Below are 19022 nucleotides of genomic sequence, written 5' to 3'. Positions count from 1 at the left end.
AATCTTAAAAATACATTCAAGTACCTTAACTATGAACAAAAATGTATCTTATTTATGTACTGTATCACTCGGCTGTAGCATCTCTGAATTTGTGCTGACACTGTCCTTCCTTCTGGAGGAAGCCACCTCTCCAAGCTCACTCCCATGATGGACTGCAATCTCAATACAAATTAGTAAATTAAATGTGAGATTGAATTCCATCATGGGAGCAAGCTAGGAGCGGTGACTACTTTGCAACACACACACACGGACCACGGGGAACAAAAGTAGCCACCCTCCAGAAGGAAGGACAGTGTCAGCACCAATTCAGAGATGATTTGAGGATCTACACACATAAGATACATTTTTCTTAATAGTAGGATAGGGATGCACCGATAGCGTTTTTTTCTGCTAGCATGGAGCCGCCTTCCCAGGCAATCAGGAAGCTGGCTTCATGATGTTTGGCCAGATCGGTGCTGATTGGCCAGGAACCCGGCTTCCCAGCCAATCCGCATGAAGCTAGCTTATCGGCCAATCAGGAAGCTGGGTGGCGAGTCTTTACTTGCCACCCGGCTTCCTGATTGGATGGGAAGCTGCCTCCATGTTACCTTGCGGCATTGCCGGTCAGAGGAAATCTCCCTCTGACCGTAAGTTCCGGTATCGGGGCATTTGGGCTAGGATGAGTACTCACCCAAATACTCGGTATTGATGTATCCCTAATGTAGAATAAGCATAGATAATAATATACAGAAACATTTTGCCTATTATTTTTTTTTTTTTACAAGGGACCCTCACCAAGAGCACGTTATACATTTTTTTTTCCTCTGCGGTTTTGTTTTACACATTTAAAGTACTGGGCTGAAAGTAATAAGTCCTGATAAAATAAGGCCCTTGCAATCACTTGCCCATTGTCTGGTTCCTAATCTCTGCTTTCTACACTTTTAAAGGCTTTTTGCTAGGAGCAGAAAATCCAGCTCCCTACACCTGTATATTTAAAGAGCTTAAATGAGAGCCCTTTCCCCTTCCACAAAGGCTAATAAATATCTCTCAAATGTCAATGATTTCCTGCCCATTGTATGGCGGGATTGGAGGTTAAGTGACATATGAATACCACACTCTCTCTAATGAACATTTAATTTCCATGTCTGTGAAGCATTCTTAATTATACTTGGATATATTAGATTGCACGTGGAATTGACTTGGACTGTAGCTAATGAAACGAAGACAACAAAAAAAAAACAGCGAACAGTTAAGCAGATTTCAGCCTAAGTGGTTAGAAATGGTATATGTCATAAGTTTATTTGTATCGTATAGCAAGATTGCAGGCACTATTTTAAGCAGGAGCTTGCCATTTCTTTCTCGAGTCAAGTTTGTAACTTACATTGTTACCCTCAAAGGTAGCTTCTACCTTTGCTGCTTGCTAGTGTTCCACATCTGTGAAACCAGCCATATTTAAGACGGGGTGTCCGTTATCAGAATGCCTTTTAATGTATTTTCTGATAACACTAACCTATGTGCATGGCAGGTTCACTTCGAAAGGTTTTCCTGTTGTATTGAAAATGATCTGTCCATTCTTACTATCTTTGTAGTAGGTCAAAGAGATGAACCTGCTTACATCTCCCTAGCACCCAAGCTTGCTTTTTTATGATTATGACCTAGATTTATCATGCCAGTTAATTCTTTTTGCATACATATTGGCAGAATTGCTGGTTTGAAGAAAATCTGTGCTGGCCCCACCAGCATCTTATACTCGCCTTCACTTTGCTTTCCTGCCTCTCTGCTCAGCCAATGGGAGAAAATAAATACACTAGATACTTCTGAGCATGGGGCAGCATGTGACCTGCTCCTTTTCCTCCCACGTGACAATGGTGGAGCTTAGCGATTGGATGCTCAGTCACCCAGCACTGTCATGGCAGAGAGAGGGTCATGACTTGGAGCTTACCAGGGTATCGTGTCTTCTATTCCAGTGGCTGTACCAAGTATGGGCGAGTGAAAGGAAGGCAGGTATGTTGACTTGCTGCATGAACTGCAGGAAATTAAATACTGTGTTGCCGGCAAAGACCAAGCTTGTATCTAAAGTGCACCTGTGAGGCTAGACAGTTTTAAAGTGGTCATTGTTAAATTGTTCTTAAAGAGGCAAGCTTTTCAGACTGTATTGCCTGCATTTTTGTTCCAGGTCAGTGACTTTACAAAGGGTGAAGCTGGGGCCAGAACATCCTTGCAGTTTTAAAGTAAACTTGTCACAGACCAATATTCCAACCAAGAATAAAAGGGTAATAAGCCAGAAAACGTCTTTCTTCCAAGCACCTCCACATGCGGTAAAACAAGTCTGATGTCCCTCCAGGGTGCAGCGGTTTTCCTATTACAGTTTTTCCTCACCGTTAGGAGAGAGTATTGTGGCAGTTCAATAATACAAAGTATCCTGTTTTTATCCAGAAAGAAACCGATAATAGAGGGGGATATTAACTGACTCTTTGCCTTGTAGCTAATGAACAGCTGAGTAGATGCTTAATTTGTTTCTAAGATTATTTTGCTAAAGGCTCATTGCAATTATTTTGTATCCACTAGACAAGAATCAAGCAACAAAAGCTAATATACGATTAGTAAATACGACGTTTACAGTGACCTGGCAGGTTTTAAAGCAAACCTGTGCCTTATTCAGCAGCACATGCTTACTTTTTCTTTGGTCCCCCACCAATCTGTTCAGCTGCTGGGACTGAAGAAGAACTTGTATGTATGGAAGGGCATGTGACTGCAATGGTGATTGGCCCAGGAGAGTCTAGAGCCCTGTTTAAAGGAGAACTATGGGGTCCGGGCTTTTCCCCATAGTTCTCCTTAGTGTAACGGGAGGACACAAACTAGCGTCCTCCCGTTACCCTAAGCTCAGTATACCGTGAGCTACAGCTCGCGGTATACTGAGACGACGGAACGGATCCCGACATCGATGTCGAGATCCGCCCAGCTGCGTGAGTGACAGCTGCCTCTGCCTATCTAGAGGCAGAGCCAGCTGTACCCACCCCCTCCCCCATCCGTTCCACCAGTCAGCATTGGCGGGGAGGGGGGAATCCAGCCCCTCCCCTGTAACGGCAGAGAGCCGTGACAGGATCGAGAGGTGAGCGAACACCGGTATATGTTCGCTCACCTCCCGATCTACTGAGCCGACCGTTGACAGTCTCATTGTCACAGGTCGGCTAGAACTATGAGGTGAGTGAGAAACACTCACCTCATAGTTCTCCTTTAAGCTATGATTTGAGCGAATTGTAGCTTACGCAGGGTGGCTTCTGCTGCTCCTAAGCAGTTGAACAAAGTGGAAGAAGGAAGAAAACATAACTATGTGCTGCTGGGAAAAGGGGAGTAAAGTGAACTTGTTGCTTTTACCTGAGTTGGCAAATCTCAGCTTTATTTTTTACCATTATTGATTTAAAGCCACTATATGTTTAACGTACTACTCAGTCACCCGACTACAATCTGCCCGTTAACATTCCCTGCAGTTTCCAATATTTTACAGGAATTAATCTAGTGTTGACCCAATGGATTTAGTGTTTCTTACTTCCATGTATGCAGGAGCTCTTTTTATGTCCCCCGAGTTCCTCTAAGCCTTGGTGATATTTTGTATTCTTTCTAATGATGTTTAAGGGCCCATTAAGCAGGTACGGTGTCATTGTGCGTTTCCTTTGTCTGTGGACATGCTTTGTTCGTGTTTCCAGTGTGACTTTTAAATTCGTATTTGGAGTAGGCAGGGTTAATTGTCCGAGGCTTTTTAATATCGGTTGCCAATTAATCAAATCTCATGTTACATGTGTTTTGATGCATTACTATTGACTTCTGTGGGCTTCTCAAAACATTAAATGCAGAAAGAAACAGATATGTTGTACTTTTTTTAAAATGTGCTGCACCGCAGCACTGAGATGAGAGAAGACCATGTAATTATTATGAGGTACCATGGCACATGCAATTTAGCGTGCCGGAATATGTGCATTAAATGAGTGTAAATGATCCCTAATGGTAATCACAGACATTGGAAATGTTTACAAAAATCTGGCAGCAACCTCTCCCTTCTCCCCTCTTTTTTTTTCCCCCATTGCTCCCCTTAACTTTTACCGTTTCCATAGGGGCGTTAATTCCCCACCTCACCTTTGGTCTTGGCCCTGTGCTCAACCACATATGGCAAATGTGTTGGAAACTGAAGCCCCATGAGCTTGCAGTAAGTTTTCTTTGTGTGCAAACATCTAGGGCAAGGCTCTCAAACCTCCGGCCCTCCAGCTGTGGTGAAACTACAAATCCCATGATGCATCTCTCTGCGGGAGTCATGTCTGTGGCTTTGAGAATCTTGCAATGCCTCATGGGATTTGTAGTTCCACCACAGCTGGAGGGCCGGAGGTTTGAGACCCCTGATCTAGGGTATATCTCCTCTTCATTAGAGACATTATACTATATGGGCTTCTTTGCCCATTTAACAAGGTAAGACAACCTGCTGCTGGAGATGCATCCTGCACAATTAAGGACTGCCATTTACCCACATCTGATTGCTTATTCCATAATAGTCTATGATGTTTTTTGTGCTTGGGATCACTTCTCTGTCATTAAAGATTGAGTTTACAACCAAATCTTGCAACAAACATTGTCAAACGCTACCTTACGGTTACTGCAGATATACTTGGTCGATTGTGAAGGAAGATATAATGTCACATGTTTGTTTATACAGTCACTGCCGATAGCCATTGCTATTCTTTCCCCCAAGATATAGCTAACATCTCCTTTGGTATTACTGTTAAGTGTTTTGGGTGAGCCAAGTGTGGATACCATTGTACTTATCTATAAAAGCTCATTGGGTGTTTGGCTTATGAATGCAGTCTGGTTGTATAGCTGTTTGCTACCCATAGAAAGACTGTTCATTACATCTGCCCTGTCTTTTTTTTACCAGCTTATAATCACATGAATAAACTGCGGCTCAAAAATGTATTCTGATCTCTAGTTTGCTGGGTAGCTTGTGAAGAAACGCCAGGCATGCATGGTGATCTCTTTGATTTAGAACGCTTGTTATGTGGAAGTATTTGTTACATCTTTCTTCCCCAGTAATGTTTTACAGTCATCATTTTTACAGCAGCCTTCAAATTAGACTTTTAAGATGAATCAAGGAATGTCCTTCTGCAACAATGTGAATGTCTCCCTCGTTTCTGGTGCTTTTATCTCCGCCTGGTTCTGTTTGTAATTTGGAGTCTTCATCCATTTTGATTTGCCAGGTCATGATGACATAACTGCAGCGCATGTTTACTGGAATTACAGTGTATACTTTGAAAAAATATATTCTTACAGGCAGGGAGAAGCATTTCTGACCGAAGAAACATAAAGAGTCTCTTGTGTCATAAAAAGCCTGCTTGTTGGTGTTCTTTAAAACAGCAGTTTACTTCTGCTTTCAGCTGAATAGGTGCAGTATTACTACTCTGTGGCTAGTGTGGCCTCGCTGACTAATCTGTTAGGAGCTTTAGATGGAAGCTGACATTTTTTTCCCCAAGCCACATTCTAGCTCCAGTGTCATAATAGCAGTTGCTAGCAATACCCAGTATTGTCATTGTGAGAATTTCTCTCACTTTTTGTCTGGTGAAACCATTGTCACTAGGAAAGAAGGGTTGTTCTGCCTCTCCAGTAACTATTGAAAGTGTGATCTCTGTAACTTACAGTTGTGATGAGGTAGCAATAACTCCAATCTCAGTGAGTTGGCTGACAATTGACTCAGTACATAGGATACCGTGAAGATCGTTGAGAAGTTTAATCCATATTGTGGAGCTAACAACAGCGAACATAGGATAGGTCAAAAGATCATAATGTGATCCACTCAGCAAAGGACATGTGGCTTAGATGAAAACTAGAATATAATGAAGAAGGGTGGATCTATCTACACAGAGGAAAAACTGAACTATGGGGAGGAAATAAAAGAGACAGATAAAGCAAATAATATTTAAAGGCATATTTTGTACACTTATCTACAGAATGCATATCTGGGGACCTGTGGCATACTGGTAAGTTTTGATTAACTCCAATGTCATTTATTTACAAAATACATGCATAGTGTATACTTTACAAATAAATTGCTGTGAAACGCTATAGTGTTCGGGTTTGGCATGAAGAAAAGGTGGCAACCCTACATATCACAATGCATGTGTAACATGACAAGGATGTAGGCATACCTATCTGGTTATCTTCATGATATATTTCTTATTAAAACCAATGGAAACACATAAAACTTGCGTTGCAATACTCTTTCTAATGATGTGTGTCATGATGCATTATCCTGGGTTACATTTTGGTACGTTTTCATTAATTTGAAAGGAAAACCCATTAACCCCTTCGTGACGGGAGACGTACACTGTACGTCCAGCCACAAAGGGACCAAATGACTCGTCACGTACACTGTACGTGACGAGTTATTTGCTGCACTAGAAGGCTGCTAACCGCTGAGAATCAGCGGTTACCTTTCAGTAATAGATGTCTAACTATCTAGAGATCCATTACTGAAAGGGTTAACCTTTTTCAGACACCCAATACCTTAATATCGGGTGTCTGAGAGTCACAGCAAAGCAGACACACATGTCGGCTTTTGCCGGCATTCTGACAGCTCGTATAGATCGAGAGATATCTCTCTCAAGCTATACTGGCTTTTTTTTTTTTTAATCTTTTGACTTTCAAGAATAGATACAAAATGTTATGTATTAGACACATAATGTATCTATTCTTGAAAGTAGAATGTTTAAGTTTTCTGAAACATTCACTGACAGCTGAATCCTGAACTGCTGCAGGATCAGTGTCACTAACTTATTATCGGCTGTTCTGAAGTTTGAAGCAGCCTGATAATAAAAAAAAATGTATTAATTTATCAAGCAGTAATAGTGAGATTAATTCACAATGACTGCCTGATATAATTAAATAAATAAAATTTGTCAGTATAAAAAAAGTGAAAAGTGTAAATAAATTAAAAAAAATAGTGAAAAGTGTAAAAAAATTAAAAATAAGGGACAAATAAATGAATGTATGTATTGCATTTTTTTTTAGCTGTGCTGGTTTTGTTAAAAAAAAATACTACAAATCAAAACTGGGAAAAAAAGTTTTTTTTTACGTTTTTTCCTCTTTTTTTAATTTGTATTTGTCCTAAGTGAGGCGTTAGACACACATATGTGATATAAATATATAGCCCTATCTGTCCTCTAAAAAACAATATATAATATGTGTGGGTGCACTTTGTAAGAAAGTATATTACTGACGTGGAAGAATCACACAGCAAAAATGTCAAAAGTGTGTCAGTCATTTACGAACAGAAACCAAAAACAAGCTCAGTCATGAAGGGGTTAAAGGAAAATGCATAGGCGGGAATGGGCCATAAATGATGGGAAATCTCTAAAACAAAGCCCCAGAAGCACTAAAAACCCAGAAGAGGTTTGAATCCTTCGCCATTCTAGAATGGGTAAAAAAAAAATTTGGCTGGGCACGCTCTTTAATGCAATAAATACAGGCAGTTCCCAAGTTGTTATTATTATACAGGATTTATATAGCACCAACAGTTTACAAACATCCAACTTGCATACGACCCCTTCTTACAAACAGAGGCTATTACTGTACAGCAGGGGGTCCCAGGCTGCAACCAAAGTGTACCACACAGCATTTCAGTAGTTGTAATGCTAGTGCGCTCGTGCCGACGAGGAGTGCCCGCCTTCTTGGGTCTAGTTTGTAGTACTGTACGTACATTACAGAAAGTTGGCTCTTGTTAGACGTGCAGATGAGGGGTGCCCGCCTCTTCTTCCGGGTCACTGTGAGGTTTTTTTTCTGCTGTCTGTATCCTCATTAGAAAGATTTAATCTCACTTCCTGTCCTTGAAACAATAGGAAGTGAGAGGAAATTTACCTCTGTAAGAGTTATCATGGGAAAAACGGGTCTCCGCTGAAGCTTTATCACCAATCCTTGTTTCCACGGCAACCCAAAATTTTCCAAATCCAATTGTCACAGGGACAGAAAGTGAGGTGAAATCTTCCGAACAATGGCACACACAGCAGAACAAATGTGTTCAGGGGGGTTAACCCTTCCCTATGCTATCCAAGACTAAATAAAAAAAATTGGGCTGGAGTTGCACTTAAAAAATGTACCTGTTCCAATTTACATACAAATTCAACTTAACTACAAGCCTACAGACCCTATCTTGTTCGTGACCCGGGGACTTCCTGTACAATAAAGGGCACAAATCTTAAATATGCTCGGCTTATATTCGGGACGGCTTATACTCGAGTATATACGGTATTTATGTAGTGCCAATATTTGATCATATTTTATGCAGTGTACATACAACCGTTCATCACAGTGCCTTTCCCAGAGGAGACAACGTTTTAATAATCTTACCCACAATAGAGATATTGATAGAGGAACACCCTAGAGATATTGATATTGAAGGAGGCCCTCACAAGCTAGGGGAGAACATACTAACATATACACGCGCTACTAGAGAAAAAAAGACTCCCTGAGCCCAGCACAGCTAGATTCCGGGAAACCGTTATAGAGCCATGTAGGCATTAAATTGTAGAGATAAAGCTTTTTCATGAGTAATGTTTTCAGCTATCATTATTTTGTTACTGTTTTCAGCTTGCATATTGTTACCCAAGGGTTCATGCTATGAAAATGATTTGCAAATTGTCAAAAAAAAACCAAAAAACAAGCAGAGATTTACCAGTCTGTCCTGGTGATAGTATCTTAATATGAAATGCTGTATTTTTCCTTATTTTAGCAATCATGTCTCTTGAGCTGATTCTAGCACCTAATAATGAAAAATGTTTTTATGAAAACAAATATCATTAACACAGTCAGTTGTTTTAGTGTCTCTATACATATGCTTGCACCTGTGGTGAGTCTATAGGAGGCCATGCAAAAGATACATTGTTTTTGCTGTTGGTTCTTGAAATACATGTTTTAAAGGTAACTTGTTGAAGTCATTGATGGGTAAATTAAAGGGGATGTAACGCTGGATTTTGGAATCCAGAAGGAAATCTTTACTTTATTGCATGAAAACTACCAAACCTGCTTGGCAAAATGTGGCAGATACATGTTATTGCCATCCAGTTTATATGTCTCGCTAGTGTTTTCTTTTATCTTCTTTCTGATTTGTCTTTTGCCTTTGTTTCTCTGTTGCACAGAACTGAAGAAACAAGTCGAGAGTGCCGAACTGAAAAACCAACGACTCCGCGAAGTCTTCCAGAAAAAAATCCATGAATTTCGGTCTGTATGCTACATGCTGACCGGGTACCGCATCGATATAACCACTGAGAACCAGTACCGACTGACTTCCATGTATGCCGAGCAAAAGGATGATAACCTGATTTTTAAGGTATGATTTCGCCAACTTCCTTTTTCATTTGTTTCCCAAGGTGCTCTGCAGCTAGGACAATGTTCTTCTTTTCTTTTTTCATGCAGTGGGTTTTTATTGATTGCTTTATTCAGTTGTTTACAATAACCTTAAAGAGCGTACTTAGCTTTTTGATGGAAATTTCCCAGATAAAGTGCATCTAAGTCGAAAAGCAAATGATTAATATATTGCAGCTTATCAGTCTGTATATTTTGTGGCTGCATTAGTTTTCTTTGTTCATGCTTTTTCCCTCCTTCATTTTCACCTGGTAATCCTGTAAATAACACATTTTCTATCCCTTAGTGTTTTTTTGACTCGTTTCTCTATTGTATGGAAGGAGCCATTATTGATACACAGGTTGGACTTCAAACATGTCTTATGTTCATCTCTATTACATGGTGGATTGATAGGACTAGTAGTTTGCACAGTAACTGTTAGGTTCTTTGTCTGTTCTTGCAAACTCACAGAAAGTGATAAGGAAACTATATGGCAAGGACACAATGTATTTTCTGTACTTGCTGGAAATGTGAAAAGAAAACAAATGCAGCAACCACATCTGAACTGCAATATTAAATGTCTGTCTTTGGGTTTAGGTATGCTTTGACTACACTTGCACTATTTCAGTCAGCCAGGTTGCTATTATTTTAAACGCAACCAATCTGCATTTATTATCCTGACTGATCTATGTTGGTGTGGTTGCTGCTGGTTACTCTACATGTGCTGTTGAATAAAAAATGCATGTACATGTAGGTGTGTCTGTTAAAGATTTAAGAACACAGAGCTTTTATCTGACTTTGACACTGTTATAATTGCAGAAAATTCAAAAATGGCTTGGCCAGCTGATTTGAAAAATGTTCCGGAGGGCTTGGCAGCGAAAGGGTTAAAGCAAAAAAAATCCCTAATTGGCAAAATAATTGTATAACATATAAAATAACTGCACAGTATAATGCTTTCTGTTTCAGTCTGCACCTGCCGTCATGATTTAAAACTGTCAAAAAATTAAAGCTTTACTTCTTTGCAATATGGCAGCCGAGAGGCAATTGTGATCTCCAGAAATCTCTTTCCCTGCCTATGTGATTGGCTCATTTTTTTTACCAGTAATCTTCAAGTCTAATTTCAGGCATATCCTGCAATAGGAGTTTCATTTATTATGACATACAGTACTTTCTAAGTCTTATCCACACCTAAAGGAATGCAGACACTGCAGCTTTTCTCATTACACCACTGCAGTGCGTCCTTTGGCTATAATAAAGGCTGCCCCTTTAATGCTGGCTGCCCCATGTTTGATAAAGAACATGTTAGGGGCAAATGTTTGCTTAAAGCCCAACAAGTTTGCTTGAAGCCCAACTGAGCCTTCAGTTTAAATCGGCAAAATACATTCCAGTTAATCAAAGCAAAAAGTGTTCAATGTCTTCCATTTCAATTTCATTGTAAACCAGCCACAGTCTGACCAGAAAGACTGTCCCCCTGCCAGAATTCTGCAGAGTGGGACCTTTGCTCGGTGTGTGGAAGCAGAGGTCTCTTTGCAGAGGTCCGACACACCCCCTGCTGAGTCAGACCTATAGTTCTGCATTCAACAAAGCTCATGCTGTTGACTAAAGAGCTCTGACTCAGCACGGGGGCATGTCAGACCTCTGGAATAGCAAGGGTCCTTCCCTGCTGCGTACTGGCAGGGGTAAGGCTTTTCTACTCAGACTGTGGCTGCTATTTGTAAAACTCAAACTCTAAGGGGCCCATTCACACCATGTTCAGATCATCTTCAGACCAGAACCAGATTGTTTCCGGGCCCAAAATGCATCCTAATGTATCCCTAAGCTATTTCTGGCCCCTGTTCGCACCAGCGCAGTCCGTTCCAGACCAGACCAGAAAAATACTGCTTGTCCTATTTTGGAATGCACTGGAAATGGAACATCAAAAATACAAATGCACTGCAACGCACCTGTAAGACCATTGTAAGCAAAACAAAATTTCCAATCACGGTAAAAACGCGGCAAAAAACGCAATGCAGTGTTCCGGATCTGGTCCAGAAAATGGTGTGAACCTGCCCTAAGACTTTGTATACCTTCTGATTTAATGCACCTGGAATGTATGTAGGTAATTTAAAGTGAAAGTTAATTTGGGCTCTAAGGGTACGTTCACATCCCGATGCAGTGCGATTCTGGCCGGAACGCACTGCATCGCATTGCGGCCCGCTCTTTTTTGTGGGGCAGGAGGGGGCATGGCGGGCCATTGAAGTGAATGGCACCATAGCTATGCCCTCCGGCCGCAATGTGATCACCCGCACGGATCGCAAGGCCTGCGGTCCGGTGCAGTGCAATCAAAATAGTGCTTGCAGCAAAATAGTGCTTGCACAATGTGCCTTGCGATCCCTTTGTGGGAGATCGCTTTGCAGCCGGAGGGCGTGGTTACGGTGCCATTCACTTCAATGGCCCGCCATGCCCCCTCTTCCCCACATAATAGTGAGCCGGCTGCAATGCGATGCAGTGCGTTCCGGCCAGAATCGGACCGGAACGCACTGCATCTGGTGTGAACGTACCTTTTTTTTTTTTGCTGGTCGGCCAAGTCTTTCCTTCCCTCAGCTCCATTTGCGGTCCACCAGACAGGCAAATTCTACTTGAAGCATAATATAGATGGAATATAAACCTCTGTCTGAAATTCAATAGGTTTTGTTAAAAGTACCAGTGTCCTTTAGTTCCCTTTTGAAATCTTCTGCTTTCAGGTATTTCTTGCTTAATCATACAGTAAATGTAAAGTATAAGCCAAGGAACAGCAAGCACAAACTCTGCTGTAATCTAGTGTACAGCACAGTGCCAGGCTCCAGCGATTTGGTATGGGGTCATCCTGAGAGAGATGCTGTGTCGTTCCTTGTGCTGATTTCCAGGAATTTCTATCCAGCACGCTCAGGCACACACGTAACGTGTATTTTTTCGACACGCCATTTACTCCTGAAAAATTGGCTATAGAATCAGAACCGCTAGCCAGTGTCTGAAGGTCATAGTGGCATAAAAAGAAAGCCTAAAGTAAACTTGGTGATTAACACCAGTCAGGCTACAATGATTTGTGTTTTATTCACATTGTTTACATATGATCCAGCCTAGCAGTCAGTACAGCGTGAAGACTCGGCTCTTAGTGAGCAAATGGGAAATGAGAGCTGACTGCAGACAAGAACTTTGTCACTTGCAAACCGTGTATTTTTTGACCTTCTGGTGTGTAACACAGGAGATGTGTGATGTTCAGCGCACCTTAAAACCATGAATTCTTAACATACAAGTGTAAAGCTTTCCTCTCTGCAGGCTTCTATAATCCAGTGGGTGAGACTGACTACAAAATGATGTTCTAACAGCCTCCACTTTAATACCGCGTCTTCATAGTATTATGTTCCAGTCAAGCTGTGCTTGTTCTCTTTGCTGTGTTCAAACAGCACATGCAGACCGTACAATTCGTAGACAGTTCTTGCTTTGTTTAGCCCCAGACAGTAAAATGATAGATAATGCATCAATTATTATTAGATTTCATCTTATCTTAACAGTTATTATACAGTTATGTGGAGTCTACCCTGTTTCTAGTGGCTAATATACAAATCTCTACATACTACAGTTTTACAAATTATTGTCAGTTGTCTTTTGACATCTACGTAAAGGCCAGGGCAGTACAGAGATGTCAAAAGACAGCCTACAATATAATTGTATAAACTTGATTTTAAGACCACCATAATGTGAACCAAGGTCAGGCTATTTTTAAAAAATTGGATATTCTTAAAAAGTAAATACGTTTTAAAGCAAACCGTCACTGATCTCTGCAGCTGCTGACACTGTGGATAATCATCCTCAAATTTCACAGCAGAAGATCCAAAGTCTCAGTATAAGCCAACTCCGCTCACTCTTCTCCCTTAATCCCATTGGTTACTCAGCATCACGCTTGTCTTATACTCTCTGATGTAAATACAGATGAGGGAGAAAGGTGAGCTGAGCTACTAAGACATCACACTTGAATGACTTTAGTTCTTCTGCTTTTGAATGTTAAGAATGGATTGTCCTACAGTATCTGCAGCTACAGAAGTCAGTCATACTTGACTTTATATGGCCTGGCCACAGGTTCACTTTGAAGCCATGCATGCCTAACAAAATGTGTTCATCTTTATAATTTGGTGGATTCTGCAGTTTATTAGCTAAAACAGACTACAAAAGGAAGTTTCAACTATTCCACTTCAATCCATCCTCTTCATAGTATATTTTATTTAACACAAGCTGTGCTTGTTTTCACTGTTCTGTTCATTTCTGTCTGTTTCATTCTGTCTGTCTGTTTTATTTTGTCAGTTTAATGGAGAAAGTATGCCAAATATATAGGTACCTTATAATCCTCTGTCACTCAGTCACTTGTTGTGCCCTGTAGTTGCTACAAGTATTTGTATTGTGTCGTTTGTAGCCGTCATAAAATGGAGAATTTTGAACTTTCTGAAGGGTTGCTGTTCATATATCCGAACCAGTTTGTACAGTTTAATTTTTGAAACATTGTACATACATCTGTGCCATGAGGCACATAAGCAGGATGAATGCTTCTCATTTTCTATTCATGTATTTGTTTTACTTTTTGTTTTTCAACCACTTTGATTGTGCTGCAATTTGATTTTGCCCAAGCGCAACACAGCTCCACTGCTTTGCACAGATGTCACAGGAGGTCCATATCTTCACCTGGCTATTCCTATACTAAAATTACAATGCAGAGGTATGGCCCTCTTATGAGATCTATTCATACCAGCCGAGCTATTGAGATTAATGCAGTATTGTGTACTTTCTATGAAAACCTTTAAAGGTGGTACTTTATTATACAATATTTTAATATTTTACCCTCAGAGATACTGGTTAAAATATAATTTCCCCATAGAAACTTTGCATATCTCTTCATATAAGTATGTATAGGCAAGATTTATTTTTTGGTTTTTGTTGGTTGATGATTGAGGGAGAAACAGTGTGTGATGTATGTAGGTGATATCGAAGTAACTATACATTCAGCTATCATTAGTGTAATTTAGGGGTAACATATTTTCTTTGTGGAAGGTTCTGTGCTTTTTTTTTTATGGTGGGTCCAACTCTAAATTAATTTTATTTTTATTTTTATTTTGTGGGTATTGCTTATTAGGTGCAATACATCCCTCCCTGTTTGTAATAATCCCCTGAGTCTTTTCAATGCGTTATTATTCCATTCCTTTTTATTTAAGAGCACTGTTGTATATCACATGGTTCTCTATAAAGACTGTGGTTAAATATTTAAACTCCTTTTTGTTCAGTGGAAAATCTGATAAATTAGCTGGCTGTGCTGTTATCAATTCTTGCTTGTTAGGAAGGAAGCAGCTAAAAGCACCCATGTTAGATAATGTCACCGTATAAGCAATGTTCCTCTTTTGCTTTCTCTGTCTTCTGTCTCGTTGGCTAACTGAATATATTTTGTTGTGCAAGTTTTAGAGAATAATCTCTCCATACTCAATAATAAGTAATCCCAGAAGCTTGCACAATAAATTATATTCAGCCAGCAAAAGGTAGCTTATGCCTTTTCACTTCCCTGCTACTCCATCTATGGCTGTGATAACAGTTGTAATCAAAATTAGTCAACTCCCATTGCAAATCAGGATTATTGGTGGCAAAATTAACAAACTTTCAGCTGTTTGCAATGAACAAACATCTACTCTTGATAGTACTCACATACACGCACACACCTGCTCAAAGATAAATGCATACACGCAATAGGTTGGACTTGATGGACTTATGTCTTTATTCAACCTTAAATACTATGTAACTATGTTTTTTGGGATACATCTTCTGTAAAGGGTGGCTACATTTGAGGGAGGGTACATAGCTGTGTCTTTATTCAACCTTAAATACTATGTAACAATTTTTTTTGGGATACATCTTCTGTAAAGGGTGGATACATTTGAGGGAGGGTACATAGCTGTGACCCTTTGTGTCTTTGTGCTCTGCAATATCTGAATCAGTGAATTTATTTCTCTGAGACTACGTTTATTTTTATAGGAAGAGATTGTGTGGAAATTGTTACTAAACCACTCACACTCATTCTGACTTTTTTTTTTTTTTTAGTAAATCATTGTGTTTATCTCTTCTGTGTGTTTAAAATTTACGTAAATTTAATGCCCAACTTCAGCTTAGGAAAAAGTGTAAGAATTAATTGCTCTGCACCAGTACAATGTACTATTTCTGGCACTGCCCCTGGAGACTTGCTACTCTGCGATCTAGCATCAGTCCTCTTCTAGGCTAAATGAAGAGCAGTGTCATTAAAGGAGAAGTATTGGGAGAGTAAAATTTACTTTTCCCATTACTTGGAATCGGTGTGTGACACTGCTGGTGTCCTATACCAGCTCTACAGATCTAGAGCTTAGCAATCATGAACTGCTGGTCGCTCAGCTCACGGTCTTCTCCTTGCAGAGAGCGGTGACTGTCATGTAGTCCCGGAGATTGTTGGACTGTCCCAGGGATTCCCCCCTTCCCTCTCTGTACTTCCAGCGCTCATTAGAGGGACAGGCAGGAGGGGACGGGCACAGCTAGCTCTGGAGAGGCAGAGCCAACTGTCAATCAGGTAGCTGACTGGATCCCGACAATATTGTTGGGATATTTCCTGGCTGCTGCATGGGTTTCAGGAATTAGCGGGCAGTAGCCCACTAGATGCTGACTTTGGGTCACAGGAATACATTAGTAAATGTATTCATGTGACCCAAAATAGGACTAAATCCCCAAAAAGGTTTGGCTTTAGATCTCTTTTAAGCTCACTTCCTGTTAGTCCCTGACATCAAGGAGCCACTTCCTGTGGATATGTCTTCAAGGCTTCCTGGGTTTACAGGAGAACACTGCCAGTAACTACAGCATTCTGGATCCATGAAGAAAACTGTTTGTAAGTAAAGTGTGTGGGGGGCAGCAACCTGGAATTGGGCAATAAAAAGGCAAATATGTCCTATGAAATTGTTGTGGGAAATTTAAAGGACTCCAATCATTAAACAAATATGAAAACAATATATGAAACAATATATAACATTGTTTTTCAAATGCTGTTTGCTTGCCTTTTATGGTTGACTCTAGTTTAAAAACTTCCTAAAACACTGACCAGGAACAAGTATGCAGATAAGGAAGTCTGAGAACAGTCAAAAATCCTTATCTGCGTACCCGTTCTGGGTCAGTGACTCTGAGCACTGAATCCAGGGAGAGGTCAACATTGACGGCCTCTTTTATTTCTTCCCTAAAAACTTCCCTAAAAAGGAAACTAAACTGCAAATGTGTGTAACCATAAAAGAAAAACTGGACACAGTATAAGTTCTGGTTTACTAGCATCTGGCCTGCAGCATCCTCAGGCCATAGTCCCTGTTTACACCATTGCATCGTGGTGACACACGTCCCTGCGCATCTGCGGGCCTTTGTTTGTCGTGCATCCCCATTGACGCGTGGGGTGAAAAAGCTGGTTTGCTCGGCTGTGTTTGGGGTGCCATTAACAAGTATGTGTTCGGTGGCGCTTAGCAGTATACGAACAGACCGCACTATCCAGAGATTGTAGTTGGTTGGGGGTGTGCAGTGCTGGCATTTGTAGCTTTATACTATAGTGTGGTCTGTTCGTATACTGCTGCATTCTAAGTTGGAGACGCACCTATTGGACCAGCACCTGGGGAGTCCTGATGGTGGCTAAGGAATTGGAGCGGTGAGATTTCCTTTGGCTCTACATTCGGTGGCGCTCAGGTGTAAACGGGGATTTAGTAATTGTAAAATTACAGAGCTGGCCACCCTGAATCCCAAGTGTATAGAGGGGGTCTTGAATTCTAAATCATCCTTTATTCTGCTTCAGGTATTTTCTAACACAGGTATGAACTATATTGTTTGCCTATTTCATTCCCCTATTTTTTATTTGTTGCTCAATTACCCGTAACTACTCTACAGGTTAACTTAGTCTAGAAAAATGGTGTGTTATCCACTAATTGTCATGAACCAATCTCTGCTAAAAAGAAAGTCTTTCTTCCCACTATATTCCTTGCCAACTTTTCAAGCGATCTCCCAGCTCACCGGCTTATTGAATCCTGTTATTTGTCTTGCTTTTCTCACTCTTTCCAAATAACTTTCGATCTACAGAGTTGAAGTTTGATTCACTGGAAATGCTGTCAAAATTCAAAATCACTCTCTGCAGCTTTTATGAGTTTGCTTTTGAACCTTTCACGGCAGGGAAGGAATGAGTTGGAGCCGTAAAGCAGCAAACTCTGCCCTTTGAGAAAATTTGTCTAATAAAGTCACTGATAAACCATGCAGCATGACACATGCAGAGACTAACTCACATCCACTCAATAACACCACCTTTTCAGTTGAAATTGACAAACTCTAGGATAAAACAACAGGAAAAAAAAAAGCAGACATAAATAACTCTGCTGAAGAATACTCAGTGAGTTATTGCCTGCTTTCTTCCAATATCACGTCTGCTTTTTTATGTAATGTATTTTTTAAAGCACTTTATATTTCATTTGCCTGTAGGTTAGAAGGTTTAAACTCGAGACTGTTTGTTTTCTTATAAGGTGGAAGAGTTTGAAGTAAAAGTTGTATATTGGGAGAAAACAGGAAAAATAAAGAAATAAGTATTCTTGTCGTCTACATCAATGTTTTTCAATCTGTGATGCAGGCTTGGGGTGTGATTGTGTTGTGTTCACTAACACTTTGTACTGCAGCAAAGGTCAAGGATATGTATGCTGTCTGGCAGTCTATCAACCAAGCTTCCTGGGTCAAGAGCTTGACACAATTACCTAAACCTTGGTTATGGCCAATCCATCTACATCCTAAAGCTGGCCATACAACTATAGATTATCTGCAGATTTTCTATGGTCAGATGGAAAAAGTGCAAAAGATTCCTCCATCTATGCTAAACTGTGTGGAGGGAGGAATCTCTTACTAGGCCAAGCTTCAGTATCTTGCTAGTCGGCCCCGCTGGCTCTCAAATTACCTGAACAATCTTATTGGATGCAGGCATTGTTCAGGTACTTTGAGAGCCAGCGTGGCCGACTAGCAACATACTGAAGCTTGGCAAAGTGGGAGATTCCTGCAAACACACAGTTTAGCATAGATGGAGTAATCTGTTGCACTTTTTCCATCTGACCCTAGGAAATCTGCAGATAATCTATAGTTGTATGGCCAGCTTAAGTCTCCTATCTCTCAATATTGTGTTGGGGATCCACAGTGGCCTAAGACATAGCAGTAGCAAGTAATGATAGCAGGTGCTCAACAATGAAAAATGACACAGGGATTTGGGGTGTCTGGGGGCATAATAGAGAAAACCAAATCTTATGTCTAGACACCTAGGGATGCCTGATGTGTGGAGCCAGCAGTGGTTTAGCAAGCAGCCTTTCTGTAATTCAGCTGTCTGGTGTAATGTGCAGCTGTGTGTGTAATGTGGCAGGTTTCTTTTTTAACATGGTAGCAAAAGTCAGAGTTGCTGTTGCAAACCTTGCAGGTTTAGGTGCAAGCATAGGTTGATTGCAAATTGTGTGATTCTGCAGAATCTAAAACCCTTAATAGACGAGACTTGTTGTGCTGGCAGTATTCCTGTGCTACTATGGCTGGGTCAAGTAATACTTTAGATGTTCAGCCCAAATGCTATCCTTATTGTAAGAGAAGTATACAGAAGTAAT

The 19022-nt window shown here is 40.5% G+C and overlaps 1 protein-coding gene across 1 annotated transcript in view; it reads left to right on the top strand.

The window, feature by feature from the left end:
- MAD1L1 (MAD1 mitotic arrest deficient like 1) overlaps nucleotides 1–19022 on the top strand; it is a 685198-nt gene that overhangs the window by 503279 nt on the left and 162897 nt on the right. The window contains exon 17 of the mRNA XM_018560488.1: nucleotides 9153–9343. Within this exon, the coding sequence (XP_018415990.1) occupies nucleotides 9153–9343 (191 nt within the window). The remainder of the gene's footprint in view (nucleotides 1–9152; nucleotides 9344–19022) is intronic.

The sequence above is a fragment of the Nanorana parkeri genome, unplaced genomic scaffold (genome assembly GCF_000935625.1).
Source record: "Nanorana parkeri isolate BGI_ZX_2015 unplaced genomic scaffold, ASM93562v1 scaffold458, whole genome shotgun sequence".
NCBI classification, from domain to species: Eukaryota; Metazoa; Chordata; class Amphibia; order Anura; family Dicroglossidae; genus Nanorana; species Nanorana parkeri.
This window is presented reverse-complemented; position numbering and strand designations above follow the sequence as displayed.